The sequence below is a fragment of the Phyllostomus discolor genome, chromosome 7 (assembly GCF_004126475.2).
Source record: "Phyllostomus discolor isolate MPI-MPIP mPhyDis1 chromosome 7, mPhyDis1.pri.v3, whole genome shotgun sequence".
In the NCBI taxonomy this organism is placed as follows: Eukaryota; Metazoa; Chordata; class Mammalia; order Chiroptera; family Phyllostomidae; genus Phyllostomus; species Phyllostomus discolor.
This window is the reverse complement of record NC_040909.2, coordinates 110,268,585-110,283,622: the sequence shown is the minus strand read 5'-3', so window position 1 is coordinate 110,283,622 and position 15,038 is coordinate 110,268,585. Positions and strand designations below refer to the sequence as shown.

General features: G+C 40.6%; 1 protein-coding gene across 1 annotated transcript in view; it reads right to left on the bottom strand.

The window, feature by feature from the left end:
- The window catches only part of LAPTM4B (lysosomal protein transmembrane 4 beta), a 62,384-nt gene extending 49,369 nt beyond the window's left edge, over positions 1-13,015 (bottom strand). Inside the window, exon 1 of the mRNA XM_028533996.2 lies at positions 12,679-13,015. Within this exon, the coding sequence (XP_028389797.1) occupies positions 12,679-12,777 (99 nt within the window). The 5' untranslated portion in view covers positions 12,778-13,015. The remainder of the gene's footprint in view (positions 1-12,678) is intronic.
- Positions 13,016-15,038: the final 2,023 nt, after the last annotated feature.

Below are 15,038 nucleotides of genomic sequence, written 5' to 3'. Positions count from 1 at the left end.
ATCATTTTAGGATATCAGACTTAAGTGACTAAGAAATAAGTGTTAAGAGAAAGTCCAAGGAACAAAAGCATAAAAATGAGTCACTCTTGCCAGTCATTTGAGTTGGATTATAATTAAAGTCAATATTTTAAATTGCAGAAGCTATAAACCAAAGGGTGGTCTCTAGATTACATACTGTGAGGGGAAAGATAAAGCAGTAAAAATGGAAGTTGTACTTTTATTAGAAGCCCATTTCAACAGGCAATTTTTAAAATGTACTGTAGAGATTTTGTTTTTTACACCATACCACTTTCTATTATTGAAGTTTTCCCTCCTCTATCACACCCTTCTACAGATGAGGACTCTCAGCCTTCAGAGAAAACCAGACCAAGCACACATCACGTTTGGCTGAGACTCAATCACTGGTCCTGTGATTATAAAGATCACACATGGTCCTTCCAGTTACCCAGGCTCCTCCCAAGAGGTCACCACATTGCATTCACAAGCCTTGGCTGACTCTGCCAACCAGTCACCTGGCAGCGGCTCAGAGTTCTTTTCAAGGGAGTGTTCTGGATGGCCGTTCTCAGTGTGACAGGAGGTTGGCAAGCAACACGAAACCAATTTGCCACCCCAGCAGCAGCTAATGCAGTATCTCTGAATGGACTTGGTAGGGTTCTGATCTTCACTCTCAGGCTGAGACACCATTTGTACTCTGAGAATACAGGGTCCACATGCTGTATGAGAAAGACGTCTGGACAGGAGACAATGCAAAGGAGGGTCCCCTAGCTGAGATCAGAAAGAGGAATGCTGTCCAAAGGACCTCTGGGCAATTTTGGAGGGCGGGGGAGGGGGGTGAATGGAAAGAACAGTGTGTCTTGAACGTTCTGGATCTCTGAATGTGAAGAGATAGGCCCAGCCTAGGGCCTAGTTTAGGATGGACCACTGAGACCTAAACTCCGTGCATACAAATAGTATAAAGCATTAGTGGTTAGAAGCCTGGCCTCCGGAAAAGGGAACATAAGGTACAAAAAGGCTAAATTAAATCTTTTAGTGCAGCAAACATGGTGCAGAAATATACTCTATTCACTAGGTCTGTCAGTCCTATCTGTAGCCATCCTGTTCCAACCACTTGGATTATCATAAGATATGCTTTGGCCCTGGCTGGCGTAGCTCAGTGGATTGAGCACGGGCTGGGAACCAAAGTGTCCCAGGTTCGATTCCCAGCCAGGGTACATTCCTGGGTTGCAGGCCATAACCCCCAGCAACTGCACACTGATGTTTCTCTCTCCCCCCCCCCCCCCTCTCTCTCTCTCTCTCTCTCCCCCTCCCTTCCCTCCCTAAAAATAAATAAATAAAATCTTTAAAAAAAAATAAATTAAAAAAAAAGATATGCTTTGAAAGACTGAAGTGATTGCATTCCTACTCTGTTTAGTTGTAATGTATAAAATACTTTATTCCTGTAGCTGTTCACCAAAGACAGAAGTAAAACTCATAAAACAGAATGTCTTTACTAATGAAACTGAAAAGATACTCCAGATATAACCATTAGAATACAAATTTTGCATTAAAGGACGTTTTTATACTGTACTTCAGCTAAAATTTTCTAACAAAAAGCCAAACATTCAATACATCCAACAAAAACAAATTTTGAAATTCAAGACTGTAATTATAGAACAAAAATCTGCTAAAGTATAACCTGACAGTTAACTTTTTTAAAGGTCTTAACTGTCAAATTAAAATAAAATGCAATATTATATTATAACCTAACCATCTCTTGCACACAGAAATGTTTTGATATAATAATGAATTGTTGAATAATGTTTTCTCCTTTCCATTCATAAAATGTATGTCCTAAGTAGTCATTACTATGAATCTAGGAAATGGAACATTCTTAAAGGTGATATCAATACCTAAATATTATTACTTTTATTTCAAAGAAAACAGTATCAAATTACTTCAAAAGTAGATAGCCTCTGCAGATCACTGTGAGTAGCAATCAGAGTAAACTAATGAAAAGATTACTTACTAAATTATTAAATATCTGTTACTAATATAAATACATAAATATTTTTAATATTCCATCCTTGTTTATATACTTTAAAATAACCATTAAGAAAATTAATATTTGAGAAACTCCCATTTACCTTCTAAACTGCTGGTAGGGGAAAAAATCAACACAGAAATATTCTAAAGTAAAAATAAAAGAACCAAAGAAGGTACCTATTGTAATTTACTAACTGGATTTTTAAAACATTTTCACAAAAGCCCTATGGAATTTCTGTTATTAATTTGAAGTTTGTTTCTTATAACTATACTTTGGCTCGTACCATCAAGCTATCAGTTACTTGTTCCATTCAATACCTTTTGAAGGAATAAAAACTAATACTCAAAAGCTTTAACTACATAGGCAAGATTCTAAGAAAAGGAGCTCAGCATCAGAAACGTATGAGTCCACTAAAACCATTGCTACCAAACCAAGAGTGTGGTCTGCAGACCGGCAGCTTCAGACATCACCCAGACCTCATTACTGGTGTAGAACCTCAAGACCCAGCCTAGACAGAAGGAATCAAAAATAAATGTAAGAATGACAATGACCTCTCAGCAGCAAGTAAGTTAAGACAGTGGGAGGCGAGCTTCAATGTGTGAAGAGATAATAACTATCAACCTAGGATTGTATATCCAGCAAAAAATCTTTCAAGAATGAGGGCCAAATAAAGATATTTTCAAAGAACAGTTCTGTCAAGAGTTTGCCACCAAAACACACTCACTAAAGGAAATTTTAAAATAAGTACTCCGGGCAGAACAACAGTGATCCTAGACTGTCCTTTTGTACTCAGGTTTCAGGTACAAAAGAAAAGGATAGATCATGCTCTTCCCATATTTTCAGTGTTAAAATATCCATTTTAAAATAAAATTATAGATATTGCAAAAAAAAAAAGAACAATGGAGAGTGAAATACAAAGAATGGCTGGAGTTAAACAACCTGTATTATTCAAACAAAAGGCAAAAAAATGTTATTAACGCTAGACTTTGGTAAGTTAAGTATATATGACAAAGTCTCTTGAGTGAACCACTAAAATAATAGAGTATAACTTCCAAAATAGCAGACATGGAAAAGTGGATAATAAAAAATATAATGTAATTCAGTCAACATGAGCGATAGCAACAAAGGAGAGAAAACCAGAAACAATGACTGGCGTAAGTCACAGAGTGCTAGTCATCACTGTTCATGTAGGTGGACTGATTTCTCCAGTTAAAGACAGATTGTCAGGTCCTCCGGCACTGCCACCTCCTTCCCGAAACTCTCCTATCTGCCTTGTCATGTGCCACATACTCTCCTCCTTTGCACAGGGTCCAGGAGAAGTGAGGCTTGCTTGAGTGTGGTTGGAAGGGTAATAATATGAGTGCCATAATTTAGAGTTCTAATTTGAATATTTCACCTAAAATGTCACATGGTTAGCTGTGACATGGTTAATTAAGTGTGATATTGTTATGTTACACAATTACACGCTTATAATTTTATAGTAAAAAGGGGCATTAATTGTGCCGAACCCTGTAGTATTTATAATTTTGTTCCAATATTTATTTGCATGTTTACTAATTAATATATATCAATTATTAATATATAGATTCCATGTTGGCAAGTACTGGATCTATTTTGAATCACCATTGTATCACCTTGCACAATACCTAGCACAGTTCTTAACACAGAGGGAATTCTCAATAAAATCTTGTTAGAGGACAAATGAAAAGAGGAAAGAGGGAAAAAAAAAACTGGATAAGCATCAATGTACCTTCTAGGCTTAAATTTTCTACAATTACTTTCTTTTGAGATGGGAAGGCCTTACCCATAAGCAATTATACTTTGTGATCTAAAACTAGCTACATTTTATGTCTTATATAGATAAACTACATGTGCTTTCATAGGGAAATTGTATTCATGGGACCCTCATTTTATCTTTTAGAAAATTCTCAAATAGTCCATTAAAAACTCCATTAGTGGAGTGTATCTTGGAGAAAATGCTAGACCAGTAAATGCCCCAGAATCTAGCCTTCCCCTTCTTTCACAGTAATAAGTATAGAGAAATGTCCAGCTAAAGATACCATCTCCCAGACTCCCTTATAGCTAAGTCATAAGTCTTATTTTTTGGTTACTGAGATATAAGTAAAAATTATGTGTGCAAATTCCATTTTACAACCTTAAAAAAAAAATAAAGTTGCTTGTCTTTCCGGGTGCCCCTTAGCCCTTCCAGCAGACCAGAACACAAACATGGTGCTGATGAGCTGTCTCCAACCACGCAGATGAGAATAAAGGAAACCAGCCCCCTGAGACTACTGAAGGAATCTGCACATTTAGGATGGCACCAGCCTGGGTCCCTGGATAGACCCACAACAAAGTCTGCCTACCCGCCCTGGACTGTTAACACCAGACAAATAAACTTGTATATATTTTTGCATCTCTCTGCTACAGAAGCTTTATCTATACAACAAACAAACACAGAGGTTTAAGTAAATATTAACAAAAAAGAGAAAAGATAACAGAGATTCCTACTTTAATCCTACCTTACAAAGGGACAGAAAAGAAAACTCCTAGACCAGCAGCTCTAGATAAGAGAAGGGGGTAATCAAGCTAAGACCTGAACAAAGGAAAAATGCCTCTAAGTACTGTTGGAAGAAGACACACTGTCATGGCCTAGAGACTTCTTTTTAGCCCTGAATGTTATCTCTTCTGAGAAGTTGGAAGTAGCAGGCTCTCTTCATGACAATGTATTAAGTACCCTGATCATTCTACAATCGTAATTTAGTGTCCTCTGAAGGAAAGAAATACATAAGCCTAAGGATAGGAGTATTCCTCCCAATGCCGAGTATATTTTCCCACTAAATATTGATAAATTGGCATCTGGTTTTGAGTCCATCTACTGAATTGAGTTGGTGTGAATCAGCCATTCAACTTTAGGGCATTGACAAGATCCCATCTCTAGTCCAGGAAGGTTGAGGGCTCACTAAGAAAGGACCCAATTCTGATGCATCCCATCTGGTCTGCCCCTGGTGACCCCTTAAGTGCTTCTCTTTTTCAGCCTATGATGCCTCCATTTTTGCAACCCTCAAGCCTTCTACTGTTAATGAACACAAATGGCAGTACCTACTATGTGCCAAGTATTACTGCTTTACATTTTTGCACCATGGAACCAATGAGCCATGTCATTTTAGTAGCTCAAGGTTAATGAAAGAAATAAGCTTAAGTTTATTTTTATTATTAATTTGAAATTGTATTCACCAAACTTTTTTTTGGCACCTACAGATTTCCTTGAGAAATAATTTCCCCTTGGAAGCTGCAACTGCAAACTTAATTTAAAGGTTTATTAAGAGCAATTGAATAAGTGTGATCTTTAATTTTTGTTTTGCTTCAAGTAAAATAGGCTAACCAGTTTATATTTCGTCAAGATCTCTTACCAAGGCTCCAGAAGCTCTACTAAGAGTCCATGGAGCTGGTAAGAAGAGAAAGCAGTGAATTATGCTGCTAAGGCTCACACATTATTTCTACCATTATCTCTTCATGGATAATAATATATTTGACCAAAGGGAATGGGGTGGGAAGGGATCTTTGTAGGGAAGGGAGCACTGTGGCCTCTTCCTTCCCTGCAAAGATTCAAAGAAAACTTACAAAACAAATATATTACACTTTTAAATATAATACATGTGGTAGTGCAAAACACGTATTAACCACTTTAATACTTGATGCTTTGTTAAGTTACATATATTTAAAGTGGGTACCAGAGATTGATATTAACAAAACAGCTTTGATGACAATCTTCCATTTATTTCTTAGCCATCCCATCCTTAAAATGTTCTGATGAACATCTATTATAATGTGTAACAAAAGCTAAAAAGATATTAAATACCACTGAAATCTTCACCAGCCAGTATTTTATAGAACTGCCCTTGATCCTTTATGTTGGACGGGGGAAGGCTGCTCTTTTTTAAAAGAGCTCACTGGAGAGATCTCACAAACCCAGTACCCCTCACTATCTAAATTTATTCAGTTTCTGAATTCAGATGGAGGAAGTCTGGATGGCAAGAGAGACTTGGGTCATTTGCTAACCAATAAAAAACTCCCATCCACATTACTTGCACCATTAGCAAATGAAAGACTTGTGTGGAAAGAATTAAACCTGCTCTCTCTCATATCTGAAGGATTACAACATACCCTTTCTGGTTTTCCGGCTATCTAAAACAGCCTGCTATTTGAATCTTCCTTAAAAACTGCTTCCACCCCATCACCCCGTTCACAATTCTTCAATGCCTCCCCACTACCTACAGAATAATATTCAAACTCTTTAGCCTTGTATTTCAGTGTTTTATAATCTAATGTAGAAGAAACATGAGGCAATAAGGATTACATAATTGCTCTGAATTAGTCCATATTTTGCTCTGGACTTACAGACTAGTTATGGAATCCGACAGCTGGGAAGAAACCATTCATCTTAAATGAGCATATCACCACCTACTGTGCCTGACCCTAGGGCTGCTTTGAGGTCTAAATAAGAACAAATGTGAAAGCCCACTGAAAACTATCAATCACTCTTCAAATACAAAATGTAGGTTTTACTATCCAGTATTACTACCTGGACAAAAATCAAGTTTTTGCACCAAAACTTCCCAGAATACAAAGAGACCCTCTATCAGGCTTGGGTAACAAGCAAGCTGTGACCTTCAAAGTGAACCAGTTGATATTTCAAAGGCCAGGTCATAAAGCCAGTGAGACCAGCTACCCTGAGCTTCCACCCTGTGTAATCCGATATATGGCCAACTACTCAATGAATGGTATGCAGCACAAAGAAGCATTCAGCACATATTTGCTGAATAACTAAGTTCCTAAAATATACTTGGATGATGATAAAAAGGATAATAGGCACAAAGGAAGGCCCATTCCTGGTATCGCTGACAGAGGCTTTCAACTACCCCTACCACATTTTAAAACACACTAAGAAAATCCCCTGGTGAAACACTGAAAGAAATTACAAGGGAAAAAGTATGCCTGAGTGTATTGGGAAACATTCAGATCCTGATGGTAAAACACATTCCATAAGAAATGAGGGCTTTAGCCTAAGTACTTTTTGTCCTCCAAACATTGTTTCCTCCTCCTTTCAATAAGAGTATCAAATTCTCTGGGACAATTATTAAGTCTCCAGCTCTCAATTTGGTGTTCTGAGTCAAGTTAATGCTACCCCCTGGCTCACAACCCTCCTAACCTATAATTTAAGGTCAGTAGAAAATCCCAGACCTAGACTCATCAGTATATTCTAGTCACAGAACTCTGGCTCTGGTTCCAGGGTGCACAGACAACGTACGTTTGTCAAATCAAAACGAATCTCCGGACTTTTTCTACAGACTTAAGTCTTCAATATTAGTTGGTAAATTTGGCAGCCATTTGTGTCCAAAAGGACACTCGGAAAAGGAAGGGGATGGGAGAGGGGAAAGACACGTGGCCCAACCCACTGTGTTAACTGTTTAAATCAAATTAAGTTGGCTTGAAACACACAGATCATGAAATAAGTACACAGACCTCCCTCAGAAAGCCCAAGTGTTCAGCAGAAGAATAACAAGTTCATATTTGTGTTTGAGAAAAATACCTCTGGGAACTGAATCTATAATAGAATGGGGAAGAAATAGATTATTGATGGCTAGAAGCCCAAAGGCCAGTTCTGAGACTATTATAATAGCCAAGTGAGTGCTAATGAGAGCACAAATGCGGGAAATGGTAGCAAGAATACAAACAGGACAGAAAAAGGAGGTAATTGGGAGGTAGAGCAATAATCAAGAGGACATGAAGATGGAATAAAGGAACAGATTAAGCCCTGGCTGGTGTGGCTCAGCAGACTGAGTGCTGGCCTACAAACCAAAAGGTTATTGGTTCGATGCCCTGTCAGGGCACATGCCTGGTTTGCAGCTAAGTCCCCAAGTTGGGGGGGTGTGCGAGAGGCAACTGGTGTTTCTCTCCCTGTCTTTCTCCCTCCTTCTTCCTCTCTAAAAATAACTAAATAAAATCTAGATAGATAGATAGATAGATAGATAAGACAGATAGAAAATAGATAGGAAGAGATTAAGATGGCAAGACGAACAGAAGCAGAATCTAGCTGAGGAGGCTAGACAGAAGAGACTAGACTATGAGGAAGAAGTTAATGGATTCAGGTTTAGAATACTAAATTCTCTTGAAGAGAAGGAACCCCAGAAGACTGCACAGCTTCAGGTATTTCTTTGTATCATGATCCCTCTGGAAAAGAGGATTCAGGTTTAGAATACTGAGTTCTCTTGAAGAAAGACAGGGAACCCCAGAAGACCGTACAGCTTCAGGTATTTCTATCATGATCCCCCTGGAAACCATTCTCTGTGAAGATGGATAAGCATCCTACTACTTGTCTTTCTATGAACATTTGTAGTTGTTAACAGGATTATATAATAATTCAACCTTTTAAATGTTAAGTGATTAAACTTTTTATTTATTTTTTTAAGATTTTTATTTATTTATTTTAGAGAGGGGAAAGGAGGGAAAAAGAGAGTAAGAGAAACATCAATGTGTGGTTGCCTCTCACCTCCACCCCCTCCCCCTGCCACCAGGGACATGGCCGGCAACCCAGGTATGTGTCCTGACTGGGAATCAAACCAGTGACCCTTTGATTTGCAGGTTGGCACTCAATTCACTGAGCCAACTCACCTAATGCTAAACTACCTTTTTAAATAAACAAACACAAAACTCAACCCCACATTCTAATACGGAAATTAATTTGAGATGGACCACCGATGTAAATATAAAAATTAAAGCTATAAAGCTGCTGAAGAAAATGTTAAGAGAATACTTTTACAACTTCGGGGTATGAGAGATGTCTTAGAACACAGAAAGTACAAACCCTAAGAGAAAAAAATGGACAACCTAACTTAATTGAAATAAACGACCCCTATTCATGAATGCATTTGTGGAGGGGAAACTGTTCCATGAGGAACCTGCAAGTTAGGTCCTGCTAGATCCCAGCCAGCCAGACACTGCTTCCTGTGCATCCCCTCAGACGCTGTCAGATAGACCCTTCTCCTATGCCCAGGCAGGCTGGTTCCTAGAATAGGCGCTTGCTCTGCCCTGGGGCAAATGTGTTGAATTTTCCCCTTATCTGGGCAGATGACACCCCCATACCTCTATCCATCCTGCCCTTTTCTATATATAATTCTTTAGTGACTACCATGCAATATGGAAAATACCCATGTTGTCTTGCTGCTGCCCAACATGCCTGGCATGTAAGTCCCCTTAAATAAACTCTTGATGTCTGGAGTTGCCAGCCTCTCTCTTTGGTCTCTCAGCCCCAGGAAATTACCTGAACAATACCATTAACAAAATGAGTAAGCAAACCACACTGGGAGAAAATGTTCACAAATATATATCTAACAAAGGACTGATATCCAAAATACATAAAGAATTCTTACAAATCAGTAAGAAAAAAAAAAGACAAAACCCAATAAAAACAGGCAATAAATAGCACCTCACAAAAAGATATATGATAGGTCAAAAAGCAAAAATAAACTTCCACGTCATTAGCCATAAGGAAATGCAAACTAAAGCCACCATGAGCTATCACTACACACCCATCAAAATGGCTACAATTAAAAAGACTGACAACACCAAATGTTGACTAGGATGTGGAGCAACCAGAACTTCACACATTCTGAATGGAGGGTAAATGGCACAACTGCTGTGGAAAACTGGTCGGCAGTCTTCTTATAAAGTTAGACATATATCTACCCAAGAATCAGCCATTCCACTCCTAGATATTTACTCAAGAGAATCAAAAGCATGTATGTCCACAAAGAGTCTTGTACAAGAATACTGAGCAGCTTTATCCATATCCCAAACTGAAAACAATCTAAATGTCCATCATCTAGCAAATAAATTGTGGTATGTTCATACAATAATACTAAGCAATAAAAAGGAACTGCTACTATTATAATCCAACAACATAAAGGATTATACTAAGTGAAAGAAACTAGGTACAAAAGAGTATGTACAATATAATTCCACTTAAATGAATAAAAACACTCGCCTGTGGGGCAGGATGCAGGTGATGAAGATTAACTGGGAAGAGACAAAAAGGAATTTTCTGTGGTTTTGGAAATGTTCTCTAGGGATGTGGGTTACATAGGCATATGCATTTGTCAAGTCAATGAATTGTACGCTTAATATCTGTGAATTTCACCATATATAAATTATGCCTCAATAAAAGAAAGAAAAAAACAAAACAAAACAAAGACAGACAAAAGGGTTTCTAATATAAATACCTGAAATCAATATGCTTTGTTACTGGGCTGAAGAAAACCTTTATTATTTCAAAGCAAAAATAAAAGACACTCGCATGACTTTTAAAAACTCAAACAGTGAAAACAGGATGGACTAAAACATCACTCGGAACAAACCAACCACGGGGCCTTACATAAATCACCTAAGCTCTCTTAGCCTCATTTTTTCTCATAGAATAAGAATAAGAAGAAACTGCATAGAACTTCATAAGAAGAAAGGTAAAGTGCACTTTACCTTTCTGGTAATTATTTATTAGCTTAAGGAAGAACCCTTACAGTGGATTCTTATTTGAACTTCTACCCGTATCCCTACCCGCTTTTTCCTGAACACTCTGCCCCTTTCTGTAGCTGCTGGAATTCCATCCAGATGGCTGGTGAGGTGAGAGGGGTGGGGGAAAGCGGGAGAGACGCCTGGTTCTTCGTTGACTTCGCTTAAAACTGTTCATGTAAATCAAAGTTTTTGATAACCAAATTACACTTTAAGATACGAGGGAAACTCACTGTTTAAAAAAAAAAGTCTACATGGTTTTATGAAGTGAAGAAGACTTTTAATAAAGATTTCCAGTACTTAAGCCAGATTTCCTATTAATTAATTTTACCTGAAGAGGCATTCTTACACCTGCTGGAAGTTTTCTAATTATCCTTCAAAAGGCCACATATTTCTAAACGCTAAAACATGCACCCGGATAACTTTACCCAAAGAGTATGCTCCAACGGTAGAAAAAGCACGCACAGTATTCTCCTTTTGTACTGCGAATACTGTCTGGTTGGCTTTCAGCCAACAACAGGGCTCCATCAGATTTATCTTTCCTATAGATCCCACAGTACATTTGCCTAATGCAGTGCCCTAGATTTTACAAATTACATTCATTGATGTTCTTCCATTGCAAGTCTGCAGATTTGAATGTTTGCAATACAAGTCGTTTGTATAAAATAATCTCATCATCAACAAAAGCATAAAATATTTTGAAGTCCCATATAATCCTTTTGCTACACAGTAATTTTACATTTCTATAAAGGATTTCCTGAATTTTAGCAAAGTTAGGGTTGAGCCAAGACACTAAGGTTCTATCTGCATTCACACAAACAAGAATCTTTCAAGACCAAAAATTTCTTTGTGTGTCCCGTGACAGGCACTGACTGAAGGAAAGTGGACACTATAAATAGCACAGACAACACCATATGCCTGGGGGTAGGGGGAATTTTTTGCTTAAAATGTCACAACTGCACAATTGGACATGATGTTCTTATTCTATCAAATAATTGAATATGACTCAACAAAAACCCCTGATAATTAAGAAAATTGTATTCTCACTAAAAAAAGTTCTATGTGCTATTTTACTACCATTTTTAAGGTATTTCCTCCTGATGCGGTGGTAGTCACCTTAAAGTGGCTCAGGTGTAACCGCCACCTACTCAACGTTGGCGCGGTCTAGGGGTGCCCACAGTCAACCTGGAAAAGGTGCGGGGCAGGACGCCATCAGGTTTCCTCACTGCCCCTGCTAACCCACTGCTCCCGTAAAAATAAGATCTTTAAATAAAAGTTCCAATCTTAAAAAAAATTTCACATTTGCCTGAGGTCTGCTAAGAAAAGTACAGGGATCACCTGCCAATAATAATAACCAGGAAAGTAGGTGTAAAATGGCTTCCCCGGGCTGACTGGAAAGCAGTAAACCACAAGTAAATCCCTTCCCAGAAAAAATGGCTTTAAAAGAGTGCGGGGGGAACCATTCAGAGTGTGGCAGGAATCCTCAACCACGCCAACTCCGGGCGCGAACGTGCGCAGGAGACTGGGCAGCAAGCCCGAGGCCAGGTGCGGGCGGCGAGCGCGGGCGCGCCGGGTCCGCCACCCGGACCGCAGGGTAACAAACTTGCCCGGTCACCTCTCGGCGCCATCCGGCCCCGTGCCGACACAAAGCCCACCGAGCGCTGGGAAGAAAGAAAGGAAAGGAAAACACGTGCTCCTCAGATAAGATCCGAGTCGTCCGGCCACCAACTGACCAACTGTACATTCACCACCAGCCGCGGCCGCAGGCGGCTCTGCGCCAAGGGCTTTCGGGCGCGCCCCGGCCCCCCCAACATGCCCCCAACTCCCGGCCCTGACTGGCCCCCCCCGCCACAGGTTGGCGGATCTGGGGCGGTCGAGGACCAGCTAACCCAGAGAATTAAGTTTCTAATAATAGAAGTTTAGGCGGATTGGGGAAGGAGTCACCCAACCCCAGGCTGAGCCAGGAACCAACTTGAGGCCCTAAAAAGCGAACCGAAGGTGCGGGCCGGGGTCCCGGGGGGCTCCAGACCCTGGCGCCTCCACCCGGGCAGGTGCGCCCCCGGCGCGTCACCAGGGACCCCCGCGCTCACCAGGTACCAGATGCCGAGCAGGATAGTACCAGTGCGGACATGGCAGCACAGGCAGCAGCTGTTGGAGTAGAACCGCGTCCAGGGCGCGACCATCTTCATCGCTCGGACCGCGGGCGCAGTGGCGCGAGCCCGCACCCAACTTTTCAGGAACCTCGCCCGCGTCACTCCCAGCCGCCGGGCGGCTGCTGCTGGCTCCTCCGCCGCTTCCGCTCCGGCCTCGCTCGCCGCGGGTTCGGTTGCACGCCCTCCGGCCTTCGCTCCGCGTCTCCCCCGAAAGCTCCGAGCGGCCTCTGTAGCCGGTCGGACCCTGCGCTGGGAATGCAGCGGGAGTAGGAGGAGCTGGAGGGGGCGGGGGCGCCCTGGGACACGTGACCCGCGCGCCCGGCCCGTGACGTCACCGAGGTCTCCAGCCTGATGTTAGCCTTGCCAGCCCAATGTAAATAAATCATTTTGCACCACTGGCGGGTCCCAGAGTCAGCCCGCAGTGGAGTTCCGGACCTTCCCTCTTTCGCTGGGTCGGTCGTGTAACTCTATCACGGAGTTAAGGTTCTTTTACAGTCCAGCTGGGTGGTAGCTTTCTGCCTTTCCACACCTGTCTTGAAGATAGTAAGTTGGTGCAGTGCTCTCTCTGTTGGCACCTTGCACACTGGAGGAGGGAAAACTGCAGGGTGTGATTCCGGTCAACTGCAGTACTTTGAACCGCTGTGGAAGCCGCCAAGAGCAATTTGTCTCTGCTTCCCAGCTCACTTAACTGTGGTAGTAAATCTCTTCCCAGAAACTAGGATGTGTGTCAAGGACATCCTCACTGTGCTTTGGGTAGCATTTTTAATCAGGACTGCAGCTGTAAAGAAACAGTCATCAAGCCAATTATTGTCACAAGGTTTCTGCAAGACACAACAGAGAGCTTTAAGAGATACTGAAAGATAGGACTACAATTTGGGGGTGTTTCCTCCTATCTCATGTTTTGTCTAGAAGCTCTTTTGTCCTAGGTTAGACTCTGAGGGACAGGGAGGAAAAATAAAAATGGAGTCACTATAGTAAATCAAGTAGGTTGAGGTATGAGGAAATTATTCTATTCTTGTTTCAACTATCCTAGAAATTTATACTTTTAAATTTTCCAGTACTGCCTCAATGCCTGATATAAATAAATATCAAACCTGCAGATAACCCTCTGATTACCCCATGAAGGACTAAAAACAGGATGTTCAGGTATCCAGATCACTGATCATCTGGGGGATTACCATTTCAGATCAGTCTAGAGGCTAAGAATGCAGAAGAGAGCTTTAAATACATTCTTCTCAAGGATGTATTTTTTACCAGGAGAACTCTCCACTTACCTTTCTTCTTTGGATCACTCACTCTTGCCTAACTGGTTTCCAGTTTGCACACCCTGAGACTCTTGAATAAATCTTTATCATTTTTTTTTCTAGCAAAGCCTCTAGACTCTTGAGTTCGTTCAACACTTTTAATCACTGGTTAAGCCAAATATCTCAGACAAGTTACATCATTAGCAGATGTCAAAGTTTCATTTTAGACTTGGAACAAGAGAAAAACTGCGTGGATTTAAATCCCTTAAGGACAGGCTATATAGTAAAGAAGAAGAATGTTTAAGTGCAGAACAGGTTAGTTTTATAAGGCTGTAAAGCTCTCACATTCTTACTGTATAGCTTAAACCTGGATCCACAGGGACACAAGAATCATTCTCAGAGGTATCAGGTGTGGGTTCTTAATTGGAAATAGTAAGCAAAAGTTTTCTGGGTGTTAGCCAGAAAGACCAAACAAGAAAGATTGTTTTTTCCCACTACAAAGTTCTGTTTTCCTGAACATTAGAGATAGCTTTCTCTCTGGAATCTCCCATTTAATATTTAAGTATGTCCATAACCACTTTTAACCAGCTACAGGACAAGCATTAGTACCCTGAGGAGGAATGGAAATTGAGAATCAGGATGGGGAGTGCTGTAACTTTCCAAATTCAAACTTCCATCAAGTTCCCACTTCTCCCTCCCCACCAGAATTTCAAATTCATTTAGGCAAATGACTCATTGATTTAGAAAGTTTTATATTTCAGAGAGCTTACTACTCAAGATCCGAATTTGCAGAAAGATGCCAAATTGCTCTAGATAAGGAGACAGAGTAGAAGAATCCTGACTGAAGAAAGGAGGTAGGGAGGGAGAAACAATACATCTGGAAGTAAAGTTTATTAACTTAATGGCCGTGTCTTGGGTATTGCGTAATTTGAAGCAAGAGAATATGGGGAATAGCCTCAAAACAAGAACAAAGGCTTTCCAAGGAACTCAGTGACAGCTGAGTCACTCATTTTCAAACAGGGCCACGTTTAACTGGCCTACGGATTGCAGTAG